This window comes from Camelus bactrianus, chromosome 10, assembly GCF_048773025.1.
Source record: "Camelus bactrianus isolate YW-2024 breed Bactrian camel chromosome 10, ASM4877302v1, whole genome shotgun sequence".
Taxonomy (NCBI): Eukaryota; Metazoa; Chordata; class Mammalia; order Artiodactyla; family Camelidae; genus Camelus; species Camelus bactrianus.
Window position 1 is genome coordinate 50,227,370 of NC_133548.1, and position 24,595 is coordinate 50,251,964.

The 24,595-nt window shown below is 36.9% G+C and overlaps 1 protein-coding gene across 2 annotated transcripts; it reads right to left on the reverse strand.

Annotated features, from left to right (window-relative positions):
• Positions 1-2,942: 2,942 nt before the first annotated feature.
• THAP12 (THAP domain containing 12) lies at positions 2,943-24,524 on the reverse strand. Of its 2 annotated transcripts, none has more exons than XM_074372683.1 (5): positions 24,170-24,430; positions 14,740-14,860; positions 11,293-11,400; positions 7,373-7,409; positions 2,943-5,865 (listed from the first exon to the last, which is right to left on the reverse strand). In XM_074372683.1, the coding sequence occupies exons 1-5, from the start codon at positions 24,256-24,258 to the stop codon at positions 3,932-3,934; spliced, it is 2,289 nt and encodes a 762-aa protein (XP_074228784.1). In that variant the 5' UTR covers positions 24,259-24,430; the 3' UTR covers positions 2,943-3,931. The 2 variants fall into 2 exon arrangements, with proteins under 2 accessions (XP_074228784.1, XP_074228785.1); XM_074372684.1 differs by having other exon boundaries at positions 5,728-5,865; positions 7,315-7,409; positions 24,170-24,524.
• Positions 24,525-24,595: the final 71 nt, after the last annotated feature.

Sequence of the window (24,595 nt, forward strand, 5' to 3'; positions counted from 1 at the left end):
TCTTTGCAGTATATCCTTGTTGAACATTTGGAATGAATTAAGACTTTAAACTTCCAGATGTTTAAACTACTACTGTAAATTCAAACTCATTAAAAAGGGCAGATTTACTACCTCTACTTAGTTTTGAAGTCTGTTGTTCACCCTGTCCAAATAATTTATGAAACCAAATACAGTGGCAGGTAGTGTATTCTATTTTTATAGTATTCATGGTGAGAAATAAGGGGCATTTAAAAAGGTCTGGAAATTAACTGCCACTTTAGCCAACCTATAGATCACACTTATTGTTGTTTCTAAGCTAGTAATTGTTTCCTGAAACTGATCTAGTAGATTTTTATGCTAATCTGTACTAAAAATTACTTTTGCTTTTTCTGGCCACAAAAAGCTGGCTACAGAGGAGCATTTGGTTACAGCAAGAAGACAGCTGCACACATACTCGTGAAGTAAATGGACCCGGATCTACGGACTTTTGTGGTAGTGTCTTGGCAGCCAAACAAAGGTGGCAGCATTTCTACACCTAGTTTGTAAAGTCTTAGAAGTTTCAGGCTTCAGGTTTTGGGTTTTTTGTTTTTTTGTTTTTTTTTCCAAGGAACCCACTTTGACTATAATGAGCACATTTTAGAAATGCTGTGCTGAAAGCTGGCAATGGATAAAGCAAGAATACAAAAGAAAGCCTATTCCTAAAGCAAATATTTCTTTCACAAACCTTAAGAATGAAGTGGCTTTCACAATCATTTTTAAGATTGAAGGATTGGATTGAAGTACCTGGCTCTGGCACTTATTAGTTATATAATTTGGGGCAATTCATCTACCTCTGTGAGCTTGATTTCTCAACTGAAAAATGGGACTACTACTTGCTTGAGTTTTTCTTAGAACTTGAATGATATCAAAGTGCTCTGTAAAAAGCTCTATAGTATCATATAAATATTAATACTGCAAGTACAATCTTCCTATGCTTTATGACTCACTTTAAATAGCACTTAAAAAGTGGCTGTCCCTAATATGAAACAAAACCAGATCTAACTACGTTACTGCAGAGGATCTGGCGTCAAGAGGAGGGGAGGACCGTTTCTTCCAACTCAATCAACTACTAGTTACATTACAAGGTTACTGTTAAGAACTAAATAAAAATTACCTACAACTATTAATAAAGCATTTTTTCTCATTCATTTATAGGTAACAAATCCTATGTTAGGCCTCAACTGTGTATAACTTTTTTCCCCAAGAGTGGGTATGTCAAAAGCAAATTACATATGCTAAACTTTGAATATATTTCCAATTACATATGCTAAATTTTAAATAAATTTCCCAATATATTTTGTTTAGATATGATACAGAATTTTTTAAAAAATGCACAAAGTTTTTATGGATACACTATTATGTTATTTTCTTTTCCTTTAATTTCAATAATCTGATTCACTTAACTTTATAAAGCATGTGTGTGTGTAGTTATAAGTAAGCACAACTGTAGTCCTGTGGGTCAATTCTAGGCTGTAAGTTCTGTAAGAAAGTGCATCTGTTACTGCCAGCACTTAACTGAGAAGCCTGGCACACAATAAACATCCAAATTTGTGGTATAAAGTCACTATACCAACCACTTTCAAACTCCATAATCTTGCAAAAATGATGTTTCATCTATGGGGAGATACCATTGACCCAATCTATCTTCAAAGACCGGAGTTTGTGAAGATACCTCTTAATAAGTTTTGGGTTTTAAGCTTTCAATAAATTCTCAAATTAACTTGGAGAACATACGGAGATTATAAACACAAGCCATGGGCACTTTAAAAGCTTAACCAATGCTTGCTGCATGAATGTTTTTGATAAATTATCATGGTAGACTGAAAACGGGGCCCTATTTTGCAGCTCTGTCCATCAAGATGACGAGTCTATTATCCTCATCCCTTCTGGGCCAGCCTTGTGACTTGTTTTGACCAAACAAGATATGGTGAAAGTGATGTTCTGTGAGTTGAGTCTGGGCTTTGAAGCTATTGCCTTTGCCTTCTTGGTACTCTGAGACCACCATCCCATAAACCCAGGATAAAAGGTCACATGGAGAGGTCTAGCTGTCCCATCCAGGCCCCAGCCAATCTGCCTGCTGAATACAGAGAGTCCAGATGAGACCAGTGAAAGAACCACTAAACTAAGCCACAAAACTGTAAACTTTTGTTAAGCCACTAAATTTTGGAATGCTGTTAAGCTGTAACAGGTAACTGATGATAAATTATCTGACCCTCATGGCACAAAAACACATAAATGTGGCTTTACAGTTGAGGAAACATACCCAGATTAAATAATCTGCCAAGGCCATACCACTCCTAAGTGTCCTAAGAACTGGATGCAGCTATTAAAAGGCCAGCTCTGTGTTTCCTTCTTTGTCATCCTGCCATCATGAATCTGACCAGTTCCTTCTGTTCTGGACAAAGGCACTTCTTAGAGCTCTGGCTATGAGATAAAACTTTGTTATCTTTCTTATAATTTGCATGAGTAGTGCATCCTGATTTGACACATACACCAGGCTTGTCCACAACAGGGAAATACACTGCTGCCTATCATTAATACCCGGCACATTGCAAATATACCCCCTTCCTGTTCTCTGGAACTCAAATAACACTAACTTATCTCAACATAATATCATTCAGTGACGTCTCTGCCATGTTCACTCACTTACATTTGAGCCAGCAACAATTATGCAAAACCTAGTAATTTGTATTAGGGGCCATACAGCATATCATATTTAAAAAGTTAGATAAATCTTACATTTAATAATATCACAGTGAAAATGTCTTTTTTTTAATTCCCTAAGTAGTAAACCACACACACACACACACACACACACACACACACACACACAACCCCAAACTTCAACTGAGGTGATAAATATTTTCGAAGAGCATTTACCCCAAGAATCTGTTTTGTACCCCCCAAAAATAATGTATCTGAACTTTAAACAAAATTCACATTTTATTTAGGTTGAAATAAACTATACAAAATTGATTTTATTCACCAAAAATAATAGCAATATTTTCTGTATTATTCCTAGATAAACCACAAAACATTTATTTTTGTAGGTTTTCTAGGTTTTGCCTGTAAATCAAGATGAGGCAGTAGATACAGTCATGGAAAAAGACAGAAGAAAACAGACAAATCAGTTGTCAGTATCCATGGCCTCTGATTCTGTCTTGACCATAAAACAGAAGTGTTCAAATATATCTGCCAAAAAACTGATGAAGATGTAGGCTCAACAAAGGAATGTAAACAGCAACAACCAGATGTGAAACAATGGCAGGCTCTTCATTAAAACTTTAACTATAATTTGTTCTTTTAAGTTCATTTGATAATGACAAAATCTACACTGAAATTGTTTGGTGAGCTTACACGTTTCTCTTACCGTCTGATAATTCCCTTAACTGTCCCTTACAGATTTTTAACAACGTACTTAAAACTCCTACTATTTAAAGGTCAGTCATGAGCTTCATTGTTTTATAAAATGTACTCCTTCCTCCTGCACCTCTTCAAAATTTATTTCTTCCCAACTGATAACTTAATACCCAACAATTAATACCCAACAACTGATAACTTAATACCCAACAATTGGATCCACAGTGATAAATGTTATGTCTAAAATGACTTTAACTAAAACAATTCCAAAGTGCCATCAGCAGAGATCACACAGAGGTGGAACATGGTACTTTCAATGCCACTTTCTGGAAGAACAATTAGGGGTCCAAAACATGAGAGTTCAAACAGGGGCCATTCAAACAGGCAGATTATCAATGACTAATGTACTCAATGGGAAGCCTATAGGTCAAGATACTCAGTGATTAAGTGGCCTACGTACACCTGACAAGCTTTTCTGTAAGATATCTTCAAATTTCTTACAGATTTCTTTTTCAAATATCAAATATAAGAGAAAGCCTATTTTTAAAGTCTCTTAGGTATTTTCAATAGTTTCTGAATTAGCTGTAGGAAGCTCTGACTTACTTGTATAGAGTTTGATATATGTATCCACCATTAAATCCAAATCGTGTTTTATATCAAAATTTATGTTAAGCAAAGCCAAATTACTTGACCTTTGGTCTGTCAAAGTGTTCCTCAGGTATGCTTTGAGACGCTTTCGCCCATTTTCATAGCGTTCATTCTCAACCTTCATCACAGGAAGAATACATAGGACCTTCAGCAATGCATAAACATTAGGAAAAAACTTGATGTCTGGCAGATGAAGGGCTTCATAAATAGTGGATGGAAGTTCTATATCTTTCCCTCTGTGTTTCCACTTGATTCTCCAACAATGCAGCTCAGCAGAGAGCGTGTCAGGATTAGGTAAGTCACTTCTGTACATGTCAGCATGGTGCTCCTCCGATGTATTGAATTTGAGCTGTCCCATGACAGAGGGTACCAGAGATAAGCATTTAAGAGCTTTGAGGTGCTGTTCTGAGAATATATCTTTCAGTTCCTGAATAATGTGTTCCACTGTTGGAACACTTAGAGTTTCTTTATAGTAACTCTCAGAGGTTAGCTGAGTTTCCAGGTTACCCTGCTGAGCTCTGCGAAATTTCCCTGGGAGTTTCATCTGAATATCAAGTTTGGTTGCCAAATTTGTGGCTTCTTCAAACCAAAATTCATGATAAACTTCAATATTTTCCATCACTTCATTTAGTGAATGCAGCACTGCAGTCAAGCTACTGGCTGCAAAGAAGACATCAGAGGTTTGCCCCTGAAGATTTTTCCCAAAGGCTCTTGTAAAAGATAGAACATTTTTAAGAACAACAATGGTAACGATGAAATCAAAATCTGTTACTGCACTACAGAGTACAAATGCTCGACCAGCTATACAGTTATTCCATCTAATATTTGTGTCACTATTTATACCATCTAAACATAAAACAAGTGCTTGAAGGAGGTCCACTAAGATCTCAAAAGCATCATGCCTGCCTGTCCACTGAGAATGGCAAATTTCCTTCAGTTCTTTGCCCCTTTCTTCATTGTTCTGAAAGAGGACAGAAATTACACTGTCAAGCTCTAAAAGCAATTGTGGTGATCGATGGAAAAAAGAACAAACTTCCTCAATTGTTCCTAATGCAACAGATACTCCTGTAACAGGCACTGATTTTGCCAACCACATATTTAAGGCACAGGAAGAACAGAGTGTGTAGACAGCTTGGGGATACTTCTCTAAAAGTCTTGAAGCAACAACTTTCATTTTGGAAGAAAATCCACTGGACACAATGTAAGCCTGGCCACGACAGTACTCCATGTTTAATCCCCACTTCTCAGTTATCGTAGTGTGAAATTTCACAGCCAAAATTTCTGCATCAGCTTCATAAGGCAGGAAGCCCACAAATTCCTCTCTCAGGTTATGAGCTTCGTCGACAAACCTAACTAACACAGGCAGGTGCTCTTCCCCTGCTATGTCCACCACATCGTCAGTGATGATGGAAAAGAAGTGAGAGTCTCTCACTTCCCTGAGGGTTTCTTCTCGAATGCAGCTCTCACAGATCTCAAGCATCTGTTTCTGTTGTGTTTTTGAACAGAACAGTGTGTTAACTGCTGTTGTCTCAAAGCGTTTTCTCAGAACCTCTTCACCAGAATTTATCCGGCACTCCAGCAGTGCTTGAAAGTTATCAGGAGTGAAGAGACCTTCTGGGATTTCATCAGCTTCATGTCCATCCAGAGGTATGTTTTGTTTTCCCATAAGAATCAAAATTTCAAATAAAGATTTTAAGTATTCTTTGTTTTCCTTCTCCTCAAGGGTTAAAGGTAAAATGTCTTCATCCTGCTCTTCACTCCCTTCTTCTGCACTAGGGTTCTGAGCATTGCTGTTGTTTATTTCTTTATGTTTTTGTTCCTGTTCAGAAGTTTCATCAACTGGAAAACAAAGAATTAATTTTATAAACAGGCTCATAAAGAATCATACAAACAAAAATTTTACATTTTTGATTGGTTAAATATTTAAAATATATAAATGCATTCATTCAACACTCATGGGGCACCTACTAGACTATAGACTAGGATACAGAGATTAAAAGAAGATACTCACACTCTTGTGGTGGAGACAAACACTGTGAATGGATATATTTTAATCCTACATGTTAAATGCTATTATGAGAGGAATAATTTCTTATAAACTTAATAAGGCACATCACATATACAGAGCAATAACAGACAGTCCATGCCATCAGAAAATGGAAGGGGAAGAAAACTAATACTTATTGAGACACTGTGTTGGCATTTTACATGTAGCACACTGCTCCCTCTACAGCCAGGCGGTATCAACCCCATTTGACAAATGAGGACAGTAAATAATTGCCCAAGGTCACAGATGGAGGTGAAATTCAAATCCAGGCTTATCTGGCTCCAAGGTCCACGCTGACACTGTTTCTATACTTTTATATGGGAGATGAGGCAGTTATACAAACTAATACCATATAAAGTATACTCATGCAATTTTTAGGGCTAATATTAGAATATTAGAAATCTTAGCCTACTCTCTTCATATCTGGATAAAAAAACTGAGGCCCTGAGGTTAAGGGTCCTGACCATAGTCATATACAAAAGTCCTGGTCCTTGTGGTCCCTCTAGGTTCACTTTTTAACCATCATGGGTTATTAGAAGCTCCAACAACAAAATAAATACGTAGTTCCCCAAATCTGGCACCCTGTTTTAAGGCACTGTATAGAATACTCTTTCCGCCTTTCTTTGCTTGAGTCCATGTCTCCTCATCTATAAAGGGGGGAAATAATAGTACTTACCCTCAGGATTATTGTGAGAATAACATGAATTAATATAAGTAAAGCACTTAGAATAATGACTTGGCACACAGTAAGTACTCAATAAAAAGTTATGTTAATAATAATAATAGCAGTAGGAGGAGGAGGCAGGAAAAGAGGAGTACTGCTAATAACTGACAAGAACAAAAAACCTTCTGGTTCTCATCCTTTGGTGACACGGCTCAGGCATCAGTACCTGGGGAATGGTTATTGTGACTCTGCCCTCTATAAGGCCAAGTGTCTCCACAACATTTATTCCTTAAATATTTACCAAGAACTTAGCATGCACCACACTGGACGGACAGAGATTCTGCTCCTTTCCTTCCCTACACTAGGACATGCTGCCTGTGTGCCTGCCACCCCTACCACATTGGGAGCACCTAGTGGGGAGGAGGCCAAGTGCACGGCATAGTGGCACCCAATGAAGACAAACTGAACTAAGACTTCAGTCTCACAGACAATTCCAGACCACAGGACAATGCCTACCACACTCTAACATCATTCTCACAGTAGATGTTTGGACAAAAACATATTTATTTGTCCTTACCAGGTCAAGGCCTTTTAAAAAGGCATTCAGAAGTTGAGTCATTAACACTATCACTTACTTTTTTTCTGTTTCAGTGTCCTGATTTCATCTTCACTCTAAATGACAAGAAAAAATAAAAAACTTTGAGAAAACTGAACTCTAGTATATCATCACAGATTCACAAGTAAAAAGCATACTATGCGTCAAATTTAATTCTTTCAAGAACAAAAATTCTTCATAAGGAATACATTCTTCATATAGACAGATGACAGGAAAACCAGAACAATAATTTGCTAATGATTCCAAGCTTATAAGAAAATACTAGAGGGTAAAGAATACATCATTTAACTTGCTTTGTATCTGAATCATCATAATTTGGAGTTACAAGTGTTCACTGGCTAATAAAAGGCATGAAAATATATGATGGCACTTGGGGTCAAGTTCAACGGGCCATGAACCATGCCCCCTGTCCGATCAAACCCTGGGGGAATGCCACGTAAAAGAGAGTTGCTGGATGCCAGAACCCAACACAAAAGCTATGAGAAATCTCTGGGAAGCAGAAAGTGACAGAGTGCCAATATGGAAGAGAAATAGATACATACAACATGGAGAACTAAGTGGCATATACAAGGTTAGTTAGACTGAGGAAGAACTTCCCAGAGTGTCCTTTTCTCTCCCTCTAACCCACTACAATTCTTAGATCACAACCCAGCCCATTACTATTCTGGGGCAAGAAAGCAGCAGTACCAGTTACAGCTGGAGACAGTACGGTACCTGCTGAGCAGCATGGAACATGATACTAAGAACAAGAAACATAAGCAGGCTAGCTAACCTGGAACATTCCCTTTTTATCCTATGGGCTGCAGAGTTACAAGGATGGCCGATCTGGAAGAGTGCACCTGCCATAAGGTATCTGAGGTTCCACAAGGGGCAGAGAACAGGGAAATGATAGCTACAGGATGGGAAGTGGTTGAACTCCTCACTCCTGGTACGTATTACTAAGAAGAAAGCTGATGTGGAGGACTGTTGTATAGTGTCAGCATTAAGCTATAAGAAGTCCCAGAAAAAACAATAAATATAGGGTAAGAAATGCATGAGAAATAAAAACTGACAACTTCTCAGAACTTAAACATGTTAGTCTGGGGAAGAAAAAAACCTCACATCTAAATATGGTTTAGTGAAATTGAAAATGTCAAATATAAAGAAAAAAATACTGAAGGCTTTGAGGGAGAAAAAACTTATCACCTAAAAAGGAACAAGAATCAGGCTGGCATCAGACTTTAATAGTAATAACGAATGCAAAAAAATTAGAAAGAATATCACACAGACTATATGTACCCTCTGTGCATCATGTTAACATTTAGGGGGAAAGTTTTTAAAAATAAGCCCATGTCTGGAAACTAAAAACAAAAATAATTTTATACTAAAGAAAACGGGAAATTACAAAACACTCATAGTTGAACAAGGAAAACACTACATGTCTAAAATTGTAGGATACAGCTACAACATACTTAGACATTTATAGCTTTGAATATACATAAATATGAGTTAAACATTCAAGAAGCTAAAAGTAAATCCCTCAAATCAAGAAGAGACCAATAAAACAACTCACAAGTACAGCAGTCAGTGATAAAACTCACTACTGTTTCTTTGAAAAGACCACTAAAATAATTTTAGGAGTAGAGAAAGGAAAGCATCCCCAAATCCTACATGAAGTTCATAAACTGCTGGAAACATATAAAACTCCAAGAAGAAAGAGAAACCAATAAATAAATGGAAATGGTAATCAAAATAATCCCTCACCCACCCCAAGCCCTGTGATGGTTTTACCAAGTTCAACTTAACTATCAAGAGCAGAGAGTATCTACCTTATACAAGTTTTTCTAGAAAAATTAAGAGAGAAGAAAAGAAAAGCTATCCAACTCATTTTATGAGGCTAACAGAACCCTGATATCGTAACTGGATGAGAGGAGTACATGAAAAGAAAATTATCGGCCAACACTTATAATTATAAATGCAAAACTTTTGATAAAATATTGACCAACTGAACCGAATAGTGTATGAAAATTAAGAGAAATATACTGTAATCAGTTAGGGTTCATCATAGGAATGCAAAGATAGTTCAACATCAGAATATCCATCAATGTTATTCATGGCTTTAAAGAATGGAAAAAAAAAAAAGAACTCAACAGATGCAATGAAAGTATTTGAAAAATTCAACAAGTTATGATTAAAATTCTGAATATGAGGACTAGAAGTAAATACAGAGAATTTCTTTAACTTAATAAAAATTATCTAAAAATACCAACAAAAACATCATACTTAATGGAACAAGTCAAGTGGACCAGCTTGCTTACTTACTACTGGGACTATTCAATACAGTACTAGAGATGCTCTTGACTAACCAATAAGACAGGCAACAGAAACAAATTAAAATTGGAAGAACTGAAAGAGGCAAATTTGTCTTTACTGGTAGATGATACAACCAACTAAATAGAAAACTCAGTAGACTATTAGAATTAATTTTAAAAAGGGTCTTCAAAATTGCTGGAAACAATCTCAACCAGAAATATATAATCTATACCTACAAAAACCATAAGGTATTTAGAAAGTAATTAATCTAAGGAAGGATGTACAAATTCTTCTAAAGAATTGCAACAAAAATCCTGAAATTTTTTCAAATCTTTGACTTTTTGTACTCCTGGAAGTATTTTAATAGTCTTTCCAAATAATTAGTATTTAGTTTTGTCAATGATTGCTGTTACTTGATAGCTATTTTATTTTTTTCTATTTATGTATAGGACTAATTAATATTGTAAAGATGGTAATTCAAAGCATTTAATAATGAAAATATCAAAAGAATTTCTAGAACTTGACAAAGGGATGCTCAAATTCACTTGGAGGAATAAAGATCTACAAATAGCTAAGACAACTGCAAAAAAGAAGAGTTAAGAAACCACTCTATTTGAAAGTAAAAGATACTATAAAGCAATGGTAATAAAAACAGTGTAGTACAGCTGCAAACAAACAAATCTTCCAATGGAATATAGTAAGAGTTTTCAGAAACAGCCTAGCATATACATAAACTTGGTATATGACAGAGGTGGTATCTTATACCAGATGAATTAATAGGCCATGTTGGGAAAACTTGATCTCTATAAAGAGAAAAATAAAATTAGATCTCTATTGGACACCATACATACAAATTCAAATGGATCAAAGATTGAAATATGAAAGGTAAACACAGAAGAAAATGAGGAAAATTGGATAAATGTTATCTTAAAAAAGCACATAGTGGGTGAACTGAAATGACATATTAAGTACACTAACATGGATACCATAAGGGAGGGGAGGAATAGGAATGCTAATACTGGAAGAAGGAAAAAATAAACAAAATAAGGGTCCTGCTGGTGGTAATGATAACAGAATGCCATGGTCTGAGGAGTCTGAGTAATTTAATTTTGTTCATTTGAGGTCAACAAAAAACAGGTAGGTTTCAATCATCAGAACTAAAGGATATTAAAGGAATATAAAAATGTGCACAAAGATGCCACATAGAGAGATATAAAAGCTTTTTCTAAACCCTGTCAGTACTCAATAATTATAGAATCCTTATCTCTAGTAAAACTATCCATGTCTCAACTTTCCTTTTCTTTATCCCTTTGTGATGAATTCTGAAAATATACCTCAGCTCCACTTCCCTTACTGCAGAAGAAAAAGTGTTTTCCCCCTTCTTCCCTGGAAGAGAATGAGTTGGGGGTCTGTAATTAACAGCACATTCTGGTTCAAGTCAATGAGTGTGAACAAGCTAGATCTGAGGAAGATTTTCCAATTTAAATACTAAAACAAACTAATCATCTTGTGTTGAGGCTACTTCAAAAATAACCATAGCATTCATTTCCCATAATGCTACCTTTGAAGTAGAGAGTAACTTGGTTCAAATTTAACATGAATGCATCTATACTTGATTTCATATTATGGGGAAGCACACTGACATACCAATTCTTTTATTCGTTTTCTGTGTCTACTATGCGGATTATTCAAATGGCTGGTAAGATCAAATATTGTTGGTATTGCATTATCTCGAAGAACTGTCCTGTAAGGACTCTGAAAAAGAAAAATATGTTAATTCAGAGACAGTCCTTAAAAATGTATTACACATAAATGAAATTCTATGTTAACAATTTTCCCAATACTCCTTCAACTCCAACTCTAAAGATGCAGAACTGATGATGTTAGTCCAGATCAGCTTATTATTTCCAACTCTTTTTACATTTGCCCTTCTGCATAAAAAATAAAATGTATTTGCATTTTGCATGTATTTTTCTAATGCAATCTCCCAGCTACTTTATCTGTTCTGCCCTTCCATGAGCAGGCACAAAAGTTTCTCAAATAATCTATCCTCTTTTATGTTCTATAATTCTTCCCTCCATTACCTGCTGTTCAGTCCACTTTTGCTACTATTACTAAGAAACATCAAAGCACCATGAAATAATACTGGACTGGGACCCAGGAGACCTTGGGGCTAGTCCGAACTCTACCAGCAACTTACTCTGAGACCCTAGCCAAATACTCTCTGAGACCCTGGCCAAATACTTTCCCTTTTTGGACTCTGTTTCCTCTTCTTAATAAATTTAATATATTGAATTAGAATAACACTTCCTAAAATGAAGTTATTTACATAGCAATGATCATAATGTTTGCCATTTCAGTTATATAACCATCTGTACCTTTACATAATCTACTCACTTTTCTAGTTAACATCGTCTTAAACAATAAAGACTATAAAATAATGATTTGATGAGCTAGCTATATTTTAACACATATTACAAAACTTCTAAGATAAAAATTGACTCATGTGCCACCTGAAATCACTCATATCACAAGTGATATATATATAGTCACACTTTTGCAAACACTGAACTAGGTATTTCTAAATTTGCTTCTAATTCTAATGTTCTTATCACTGAAGGGTGACCATTCTCTATCCTAATTCCTGTTAATCTAATCCAATCTGGCTAGAAACCAGATTCATACGAGATAGTGATAGTCTTCTACAGCCAGACCAGAGGTCGGGTAGGGATAAGAAGTTTATTAAGAAGTAAAGTAACAAATGAATAACTGCTACTACATTCCCCTAGCTAGTCCAAAGAAACAGGGCCTTTAATTTCTTCCCAAATTTGCACTGATAAAGACAAGACACACTTTAGTTTAAAAAGCTTTCTTGGGAGCAGTGTTATTTCAAAGCTGACTATTCAGGCATATTCAAAGTATATGCCTAACAAAAATAACAATTCCTATGTTTTTTCACCCAAGGAAAGAAGGTTAGGAAAATATGAAGGAAAAATATATAACTAAAGGGAACACACTATCTTACATTTTATCCAAAGAACTGTTAAACACATTTGGGAAGAATTTTTATCTAGATTCAGTATTTTCTAGTTCAATCCCATGCTTCATTGAGTACATAAAGAAGAAAATCTATTTCTTAATGACACTCAGCTTCTAGTGTTGGGCCAATTATCCTGAGTCTACTTGGGAGTCTGAATCAGGGATTGATTAGGGACACAATCATAGAAGGAAACAAAAACTATACTAAACTCCAAGTGTCTCATCTTTCCTACTTAGCAAACATCTGAAAAAGCAAACATATCCAATATTCAGTCAACTCTTGATATCTTACCAATTAATAAAGAGGGAAGGGCTAAAACATTCTAAGGAATTTTTTTTAATTCACATAAAATTAATTTACTAAAAAGCAAAGGTATTATGGACCAGAAAATAACATACAGAGCAAAAACATGCAACTTTTCACATCTATTTATAAGTATGCATGCCAAAAAGGGCTATACATGTGCATGAGAATTGTAATTCAGTATCAAGATTTAACCTTTAACTGTTGAATTAAGGTTTGAGCATAAAGTAGTGATCTTACTCTAGGATCAAAAATAATATCTGGCTTTGATTGAACTAGCCACAAATGTCTACTGATGAGATCTTAACTGCCAAACTAATGAAGTCAAAACTTTTAAAACCTCTGGGTATAAATATTAGATAATCCAGCTTTTAATAGCAATACCTTCTTCCAAATGTGTAGAAAAAAAATTCTCATATTTGCATTAATTTAGTCAAGATTAAAGAATTATGTGAACATTTAAAAAGCAAAAATAGTTCTGTTCTATGCTCTGACTAAACAAGAATATAAGAGTAAACTGTATTTTATATTTCTCACATTAATCTTATTGTAATTAATTAAGAGACCATATTTATCACTAAAATTAAAATATTAAAATGCATATGGTTTGTGTATTTAAAAAGAATAATTTGGGATATTTTTACTTAATGTCAAGAACATAAAATTTGCCTTTTAAACATATGAAATCTCTTATTTTGATCATTATTACCCTCTTAACAAAGCAAGGCAAAATTATCCCTCAAATATTCGTGATTAAACTGTTGAACCGGAATTGGCTCACCTCCCAATGACTTCACAAGTATCTGCTTCAATTAATTTTGAGAAATAAAATAACCCAATCATTCTTTAGTTTTCTGATGCCTCTGCAAAATGTATCTGAAAAAAATATCAAAATAAATTGCTGCATAACAATATATAGTGTACCTTCAAATCAAATTTATGTCTATCCCAATATCTGAGATGATACATTTTTCATACCTAAACAATATACTGCTTAACAAAACTGACTTCCTAACTAGTTCTCAGTGTTTCAAGTCTGCTTCATTTCAATCAAATCTGTCCTATTTGTGACTTTTATGAATCATAACAATAACAGAATCACAGAGGATTAAAAATCCTAGACCGCAGGAATCATCTGGTCTAATTTCATTAGAAATTGGGAGAGGGAAAGTGACTTGGCCAGATTCATAGGTAACAGTAGAAAGGCTGAGAAACTCAGGTCTTGATGTGAATTTGCAAATTATTGATGAAAATGTCTTTTCACATTAATTGCATGATTTGTTTTCTGCTGTATCTAGCATGTAAAAATTGAGGCTGGGTTCTAACAGTACACACAAAATTTGAAAACAAAGAGTTCTATTCCTTGATGAAGATTTCACTCACAAAAAAGCTCTAGAGAAGCTGTTCCAAATAAAAAATGCCAACTTTACTTTAAATATACACTTTTATAATCATCTAAAATTTTCAGAAGGCAACATAAGTTTAAAAGTGGCTACCACTGGTGAGTAGGAATGGGGCATCAGAAATAGGAGGATAAAAAAACCAACAAACAGGTTTTTAAGAACAAAATAGATACTCTTAAGCTCCAAATTTGTCTTCATCTTAAAAAAAAAAAAGTGGCAGGGTGTAAGGATCCTTTCCAACATTAATATGTATTTACATTTCCAACCAGACAGTGAGTGAGTGAATGAGAGAGAAGGAGAAAAAATTAAAAACAAAAAAACAAACAAATGAGCCCTCTGGTTACTTACAGTTCTACAGATCATAGAAGTCTCAAAGTGTTTGGCACATAATCGATAATGTTTATTCAGTTGATCAGGTGTTTTATCTTCCAAGTCTGCTCTTCTACAATTCTCCACCCACTTCTGGCACCTACAAAAATAAAGCCAAAGTACAATTATGGAATATGAGCTCTACATTTAAATTTCAGCATTCAGTTTTAAGACAAATACGTATTATGGACAATGGATTCCTGCTGCCCTATACCCAAAGAACATTAGCATAATTTGGAGAAGTTGATTAATAACAAAACGAAAGCTGGAAGAAACCTTAAAATTATTTAGTACATTCAATTATACACAAGGTTAAGAAGTAACTCACTCAGAGTCATGTACAAAATCAACAGCAAAACTAGAACTTAAACCTGAGTCTTTCAATTCCCAGCACTTTCTAGCATCAAAGAGGACTCAATAATCAGCAATACAAGCAAAAACCTGCACAACCCTGAGACCAATGGCTTAACATTCCCCTCAGTAACATTATTAAGTAGATGTTCTATAAATAAATAGAGTTTCTTATGGAAGCATGATAGCTGTATTCCTTGGCTTTATTATAAACATGATTCATTATCTACAATGATATGTACAGACTAGATTGCAAGCTCCATGAATGCAGGGATTGTGTTTAGATAATCTAGTACATAGATGGTGTTAAAGATAGTGAATGAGACAACGTTCATACCCTCTTGGTGCTAAAATATCTGTAGAAAAACATCATCATCATCATCATCATAATGCTTACTGCATCATATGCACTTATTAAGAGCCAGTGTTCTAAATCATCTCCAAAGGGGTAAGGAATGTTCTATGTACCTAAACATGTAAAAGTAAGCTCTATTGGTAGAAATTTCAGGAAAACAAAATTTAATATATAAGTTGATTAAAAAAAACAGAACAAGACAGTACTATTATTATCCCCTCATGCAGATGAAGAAATGAAGGCACAGAAATGTTAAGTAATTTTCTAAAGATTCCAGCTAGATGTTTCCTTCATTCTTCAAGTTTCTAAGGATAAGTCTGCCGTGAATATATAGTGTCACAAATTTGAAAGCATATTCATTTTATAATTACATTTTCTTACGTCTTAATATAACAGCCTCTAAACACACACACTCTGACACATTATTCCCTCCACTTTCAATATGTAAAATCATGGTGAAATGTTGACTATTTAACCTAAACTAAAATCACATCTAAATTGTACAGCATTTCATCTGACCAAGATTACTAGATATAGTAATGATGCCTAGGATGTCCATATTTTAATCATATTTTTACATAGCTGTGCAATACGATTATAAACATTTTGTGTTTCAACATCTAAATTATTTGGTATAAAAACTCTCACTATAAGATAATTTGTCATATTGCTAGAGTTAAGTTTGTTTTTTAATTCTTAAATCTCTGGAGACTTTCCACACAGAGCACTACTGTATTATTTCTTTTTGATAGAAAGAACACTCAGAAGGGTATGTATGAAGTAGATAAACAAGCTTATACTGTATAAAACAGGGAACTATATTCAATATCTTGTATTAGGTTATGGTGAAAAAGAATATGAAAATGAATATATGTATATTCATGTATGACTGAAGCATTGTGCTGTACACCAGAAACTGACACATTGTAAACTGACTATACTTCAAAAAAAAAAACACACACTCAGATTTCAATCAAGAATAGGTTGGGCAGAGATCCCAATTAACTACATCGATGTGATCCACATCAAATACCTAGAAATAAACCTAGTGAAAGATGTGCAATACCTGAAATTTAGTAACTTAAATAAATAGAGGGATCTAGTTCATGGACTGGTGTAGTGAATTCTAAAGATATCAATTCTCAAAATGATTTACTGATTTAATACTATCACAATCCTAACAAATCTTCTGTGCATGTCTCTGTGTGTGTGAGAGTGAGTGAGAGACAGAGAGACAGAAATGACAAAGATCATTCTAAAACATTTTTACACAGAAATTCAAAGGACCAAGATGAGTCAAGACAATCTTGGGGTGGGGGGAGTTGAAAGACTTACACTACCAGATATTAAGACTTATTATAAGGCTTATTAACACAGTGTGGAATTGGCACAAGGATAAAATAATGGAACAAAAGGAAGAGTTGTAAATACTTAAGACGAAGGCAGCATTGCACAGCAGTGAAGATAAATTTCTTCAATAAATAGTCCTGAATTGGATATCCATATAAAAAATGAACCTTGATCTATACTTTCATACCATATACAAAACATAAATTCCAAGTAAACTGTAGAGCTAAATATGAAAGGTAAAACAAGTTTCTAAAAGAACACAAGAGACAATCTCCATTACCTTAGCATAAAGATCTCTTAAAAAGGCAACAGAAAGCAAACTAGAGGAAAAGATGAATTAATTAGGCTACTTTAACGTTAATAACTTTTCATCATTAAAAGAAGCCATTTAAGAGTGAAATGGCAACGTACAAAATGGAAGAAGGTATCTGCAGTACACAGATCCAACAATACACTCATATCCAAAATATAAATATGAAGAACTACAAATAAATCAGATACCTTGATATAAAAATAGGCAAGAGACTCTAACAGGCAATTAACACACTAATTAAAACTGCAACTAAATATTACTTCATACCCATAAGAATGACTATAATATAAAAGAAAGAATACCAAATGCTGATGAGAAGGTGAAACAACTTTGCCCATCAAAGTTGAACAGGATAAACTGTGGTATACTATTATACACAGAATACTACTTGGCAATGGGAATGAATGAACTAGCTAGATCTCACAAACATTAATGGTGAGCAAAATACGCCAGGAGTACATACTATGTGATTATCTTCATATTAAGCTCTAGAGCAGGCAAAACTCATCTATGGTGATTGTGCAGAAAAAGAGTTAACACAGCAGGCCTGAGATTGCTATCCTCAGAAAGGCTTATTTCTAAGGCTTGTCTTTTGGCTGGTGTCTGGGAATTTGGCTAGTAAATAATTCCCTACACTTACATAAAACTTTCTCTAACTGATAAAGTAACTCATGATGCCCAGACTGTGTGCAAACAGTATGACTTATAATGAATACCTGTCTTCCTTCTGGGAGTCTGAAATTTTAGTACATGCTAAGCAGAGAGTATCCAAGTGATGAGACCCCAAGAAAAACTTCGGACACTGGGTCTCTAATGGGCTTCTCTGGGCAGAAAACATGGCACACATGTTGCATTTTCACTGCTGGGGTAAAGTGGGCTCTGTGTGACCCCGCGTGGGAGGGAGTGTAAAGAAGCCTATACACAGATCCTTCCACACCCTACCTGTGTATTTTCCCCCTTATGATTCAGATGTGTGTTCCTACTATACTGCTGTAATATATCTTAGCTGTGAGTATAGCTATACACTGAGTTCCAAGAGTCCTAGTGAATCTCTGAATATGGGGGTGGACTTGGAGACCTCCAACACAGTAATGGTAGAATAGTGGATATATTTTTGGGGAGAGGTAACGACTAGGAATGGGCACAAAGGAGGCTTCTGAGGTGCTGGTAATGCTGTATATCTCGAACATTACCTGGGTATGTTCATTTTGTAAAATTCATCATGTTCTAGACTATCATTTCTGCACTTTTCTCAATGTATGTCATATACCAAAAAAAACCCCAAAACAAAAAACAAACCCAGCTCCCCCCTACTCTTCCCCTTTTCCTCAGTAACAACTAATCTGATCTAATGTGTGTAAAGTCAAACGGTGGCTACTACTGGAGAGAGTGCGATAATGAGTGAAAGGTTCACAGGAAAGAACTTTGGGATGTCAGTAATATTCTATGTTTTTTAAATCTGGACAACAATTTCACAGACATGTTACTCTGAAAAACCTTACAAGCCATACACTTATGATTTGTGACCTTCTGTGTATGTATGTTTTACATCAATAAGTTATAAAAATTACATATGACAAGTCTTTTTTACATACATACATACATGTACTTGTGTATATGTATATATACTTACCAGTTTATGTGTAAGTATATACATACTTACACAGCTATCTCTCAATTTTTTTTTAAACCAGTGTCTTCCCTGTCCTAGCTCTCCCTTTCATTGTTCTGCACCCTGTGCTCTAGATTCTATAGCCTTTTTTTTCTCCCTTGGCAGAGTGGAATGACTCCCCCAATCCATGTACTCCCAAACTACTCTTGTGCCTTTCTCTACCCCTTCTCCATGTAGTAAACACTTTAAAAAGCCAATTTGAGAACATCCTTCCCTACTTAAGATCCGTTAGTGACTTCTCATTATTCTTAGGATAAAAAACCAACTTCTCACATGTCTTATATAATTCTGTACAATCCAGACCTTGTCTACTTTTCCATTATCATATAGCACCACCCTTTCACTCTCTTTGCCCCCTCCCATGCCTTATTTCAGTTTCATGAATGCACTGTGATCATTTCTATCCTAGGGCTGTTTCCATGCTGTTTATTCAACGTAAGATCCTCTTACTGTCACTTTTTTTCCTCTCTTCCTTTGCAAAGGAAAGCCTATGCAAATATCAGCCTTCATATCTTAGTTCAAATGTCACTTATTGAGGGAAACTCTTCAGATTTGAAACGATTAGATTTGTATACACATACAACTACATATGTGAGTATGTACACACACACCCAGGTAGGTAAGACTCCTCTACCTCTCTGTACAGTAGTCCCCCTTTATCCTCAGGGGGGTGGGGTGGGGTGGATACATTTCAAGACCCTCAGTGGATGCCTGAAACCATGCATAGTACTGAACCCTACATATACTATCTTTTTTCCAATACTAATGGGTGGGTAGCACATACAGTGTGGGTAAGTTGGACAAAGGAGTAATTCACATCCTGGGCAGGAAAGAGTGGGATGGCACAAGATTTCATCACCGCTACCCATAACAGCTAAAACTTATGAATTCCATCCTGCCAAATCCAATGGTCACTTTCTATCCTCATCTTAATCACCCTTTCAGTACTATTCAATCATCACTGACCACTCCTTTTTAACTTTTGTAATTTTTTCCTTCAGTGGTCTCCTACTAATGCAGCATTTCTAAAACATATTCCAAGGAACACAAAGTACTGTTCCATTCAAAAAAAAAAAAGACGTTTCATGGTCAAATAAGTTTGGGTAATATTACATACTTTATCCTACATCTAGGGCTTTAAATAGGACCTTGAACAAGTTAGCTAACCTCTGTAGCTAACTTGAACAAGTTAGCTAACCTCTCTGTGCCTGATTTGGTCATCTGAAAGCAGCAACTACCTCAAAATTTATTACAAGGGTTAACTGAAATAAAGTACATAAAACACAAAGAATAGTGCCTGGCACACAGAATATGAAGTATTCTATAAGGAGTAGTAGGTGGTGGTGAGTAGTAGCAGCAGTAGTAGTGGTGGTGGTGGCAGTGGCAGTGGTGGTGGTGGTAGTAGTAGTAGTATAACTCACAGCATTGTTTGGAGGATTAAATGAGATCATATGAAAGTACTTTCACCTAATCTGGGGATGAGCTCCATTGTGAACTGCCCCCAGGCTCCTGCCAAGCCTTGGCATTAGTCAAGTCATCCTTGGGTAATCACTATTCAGGCAACTTTTTTTTAACTTTAATTTCAGGTAATCTATCTCCCTGCCACTGTCCTAAGGTAATTTGATTCTATTATTTTATGTTTCTTAAAAAGTATATTAATGCCACTTTTTCTAAACCAATATAAGGTATTAGGGTATGAAATTTCACTCTGTGCCCTTTATTAATTAATGCTTAAATTTTAAGTTACTTCTAAATAGTTGTTCCTAAAAATGTGCACAGAATTTATAAATATGATTGGAAAATGTACTATTTAATAGCATTAAATATATCTATCTGTATTATTAGTTAACAATGTGAGTTAACTTTTGAAGAATAGATAGGCTGGCAATGTCATCTTTTATCAATCTTCCCTACAACCATTTACAGAAAAAAAAAACTAATTATAACCAAAAACTCTAAAAATACCGTTATTAATTCAATAAACTCTAGAAACTATTTCGTTATTATAATTAACTATGGGCATAGGGAAAAAGAAACTGTCAAACACAGTAGAATTTGAAATCCTATAGTATTGAGATTTGGTTTGAATAAGAAGTTAAGACCTTGAAGACACTATATTAAGTAAAATAAGCCACACATAAAAGGATTATTATTATATGATTCTACTCATATAATATGAGTATGAAGTGCCTAGAATAGACAGATTTATGGAGAGTTAAAGTGGATTGGGGAAAAAGGAGTTACTGCTTTTTTGTTAGTTTTTGCTTGGGGTAATGAAAAAACTGTGGAAATAGATGGTGGTGATGGTTGTAAAACATTGTGAATGTAACTAATGCTCCTGAATTACATACTCAAAAATGGTTTAAAAATAGTTAAAATGGCAAATTTTATGTTATACTACTGCCATTTTATATAGGAGACTTGAGTATCCATGGATTTTAGTATCTGCAGGGGGTCCTGGAACCAATCCCCTGCAGATAAAGAGACAACTGTATACATTTTATCAAATTTTAAAAAATTAATATAATGTTAAGATATCCAATACCATTGAACTGTATACTTTAAATGGGTAAATTGTACAGTATGTGAATATCTTAATAAAGATGTTTTTTAAAAAAGAATTAAGAGAAGTTCGTAATTTGGTCTTGAAATACTCAAAGGGCTCTTACATAGAAAAGGGCACAGATTTGTTCACTGTCACTTTGAGGACAAAACGAGGACCTCCAAAGCATAAATTATAGACAGGCACATTTCCACTCAACACAAGGAAAAAACAATAGCCAAATCTATCCAGAATCCTCAAGTGTCTCCTCACAAAGCAGAGGAACTGGCACTGGAGGTGTCTTAGCAAAGGCCCACCTGTCAGGAATGCACAGGGCCCCTAAAGCATTCATAAATACCTTGATAAGAAATCATGTCTACGTCTTTTCTCAAGGGTCCTTATGTTAGATTCTCAATGTGGGACACAGACCCAAAAGAGGTTTAAAAGCCACTGAGGGCATTCCAGCACTTCAAGGGATACTGCACTAGATCTAAAGACTCCTTCTAAATCTGAGGCTGCAAGCCTGTATAGGACATATTCCCCTTCTAAGGAATATAATGAAAAGAGTATTAACTACCTACGGTCACAAACAATCTGTGGTTCAAAACTGATTAGTGGTGCCCTCATTATGCAAGTGAAATATACTGCCAAGAATGCCCCTGGGATAAAATTTGGGTCAAAGGAAGATAACGCTTAATGGGGTAAGGTCCAGTCAGATTAAGATGTTTCCCTTCTCTGCTCCCACAGAACCCAACAGCTATTCCTCACTCAGTTAGTTCCTCCTCATCTCCCTGAACTTTAAACACTAGAATCACCCCAAGGCTCAATTCTCAGACCTACCCTGATTTATTTACCTGGTTCTATGGTTTTAAATACCCTAGATAAACTGAGAGTGCCCATATTTATTTACAGTCTCCAGTCTGGAAGTCTCTAAATTCCAGATTTGTATATCTTTTTATGGTTTTAGCTCGTAAATACTTAGATCACGGATCTAAATATGGGCCATTTTGAGTTCATTTCTAGATATGGTATGAAGACATCTATTCTTGAATATCTATCAGGCCTGTCAAACTTCACATGTCCTGAATCAAACTTTTAAGATTCCTCCACCAAACCTGCTCCTCTCAGTCTTCCATAGCTCCATAAAGACTCAGGTTAAAAATCTTTGAGTCATTCTTGACTACTCTTTTTCTCTTACAATCTAAATCTAAACCATTAACAAATTATGTTGGCTTCACCTTCAAAACATATCTCAAATGCAACTACTTACCACCTCCTCCTCTATTAACCTGGATTATTGCAATTGCCTTTAACTGGACTTCGGCTCTCAGCTTTGCTTCCCTACAATGTATTTAACAACCAGTCAGTGATCCTGTTCAAAGTATAGGTCTCTGTCCTAAATCCTATGACTTCCTATCTCCCTCAGAATAAATGCAACAGTGCTTTCCATGGCCTACAGTGGTCTACACAATTTGCCCCGAATACATACACACACACACACACACACACACACACATTTTTCTGGTCTCATCTTTTCCCTCTCTCTCCTTCCTTACACCAGCTTCAGTAGTCCCATGGATGTACCTCTAACAAGCATATCCTGCCTTTGCATTTATTGCTTCCACAGACTGAAATGCTCTTCCCCTAGATATCTCCATGCCTAACCCCTTTACCCACTTCCGGTCTTTGCTCAAATTCACCTTCTTAGTGAGGCCTTCTCTGATCATCCGATTTAAAACAGCAATTGTTCCTCCCCTGCTACTCCTATTCCCCTACCGCACCCCTGGCAAACATTTACGTTTTTTCCATACTTATCACCATCTGACACGCTGTATATTCCTTGTTTATTTCCCCCCACTAGAATGTAAACCCCATGAAAGGAGAGGCTTTGACCTGTTCATCTATACACTCATGCTCAGAACAATGCCCAGTACATAGTAGGCCTTCAATAAATATTTGTATAACTAATAAATTAGCAGCATGCTATACTGTAATCGCCTGCTTATATATGTCTCCTTAAGGGACTGTGAGCTTTCTGCAGGTAGCAGCACTGTCTCACTCATCTCTGAATTTCCAGCACCTAACGTTAGAGCTCTGGCACACAGTAGGCAGTGATTTGAAATGAATGAATCAACAAGAGTGGCCACGGAAAAATCCTCAGCCTTTCAAACACAGTCTCTGCGCTATCACTCTCTAAATACAAGACAGAGCGTGTGGGTTACTTCAAGGAAGAGGTTTCAATACCAACTCCCAGGCCCTCACGCGTTCTCCGCCCCAACCCCTCCGACCCGTTATCCCCACGTTAACCAACTGAGATAATGAGTGACGGTCAGAGCCAGAATTTGAACCATGAACAAGTCCGAAGGAAGGGGTAGTTGTGACTTGACTTGAGATCAAAGGTGGCTGGACTCCAAAAAGAAACACTGTCCCAGGGGTGGAAGGGCCCCGGCGATCACAACCATAGAATCCAAGTCCCTCTTCTGACAGCTGGGGAAAGTAAAGCCCAGAGAGGAAAGCGACTTGCCAGAGGTCACAAAGCAAGTCAACCAGGGTGAGAACCCACCTTATGCTGCCCAGGCAGCCCCAGTTGCCTATTTCGGGTGGTGCCCTATGCGGCGAGCCCCCGCGGACGCACGTGCTCCGAGGTCCCCGAGAGCCCGCCTGCTCGCAGCTTAAGGGCCCCTGCCCACCTCGGAGCGGGGCTGGGGTCAGCAACCTTCCCCTACCAAACGCCCCTCTCAGCCCCGGAGCCTGCTCGGGGCCAGCGGCTGGCAGCGCGCACCGCGGAGGAGGGCCCGGGCTGCCAGCTCCGCGCCTGCCGCTCACCTGGCCGGATCCCGCGGGAACCTGAAGAAGGCCAGGTCCGACTGTGTGCTCTTCCGCGTGCAGTTGGGGGCCGCGCAGAAGTTCGGCATCGTCGCCCGCCCGCCGGCCGGCCCAGCCCTCCCCTCCCCGCCTCCTCAGGGCAGCCCGCCCGCCCGTCGGGGCCGGGGAGGGGAGTCAGGCCGGCCGGCCGGCTCGGCAAGGCCGGCGAGCCGGGGGGAGGGGCGGGCGGGCGAGAAGCCGCGAGGGGCAGGAGGGGCGCCGCGGTCCGAGACCGGGCTGGGGACGCGGCTCCACAGTGCTGTGAGCGGCCGGGAGGATTTACCGCCGCCGCCGCCGCTGGTGCACCTCCCGCCCGCCCGGGACGCTGCCGCCTCCTTCCCACAATGCACCCTGGCGCCCGGGGGTGCCCTCTCTTCCCTCAGCCTT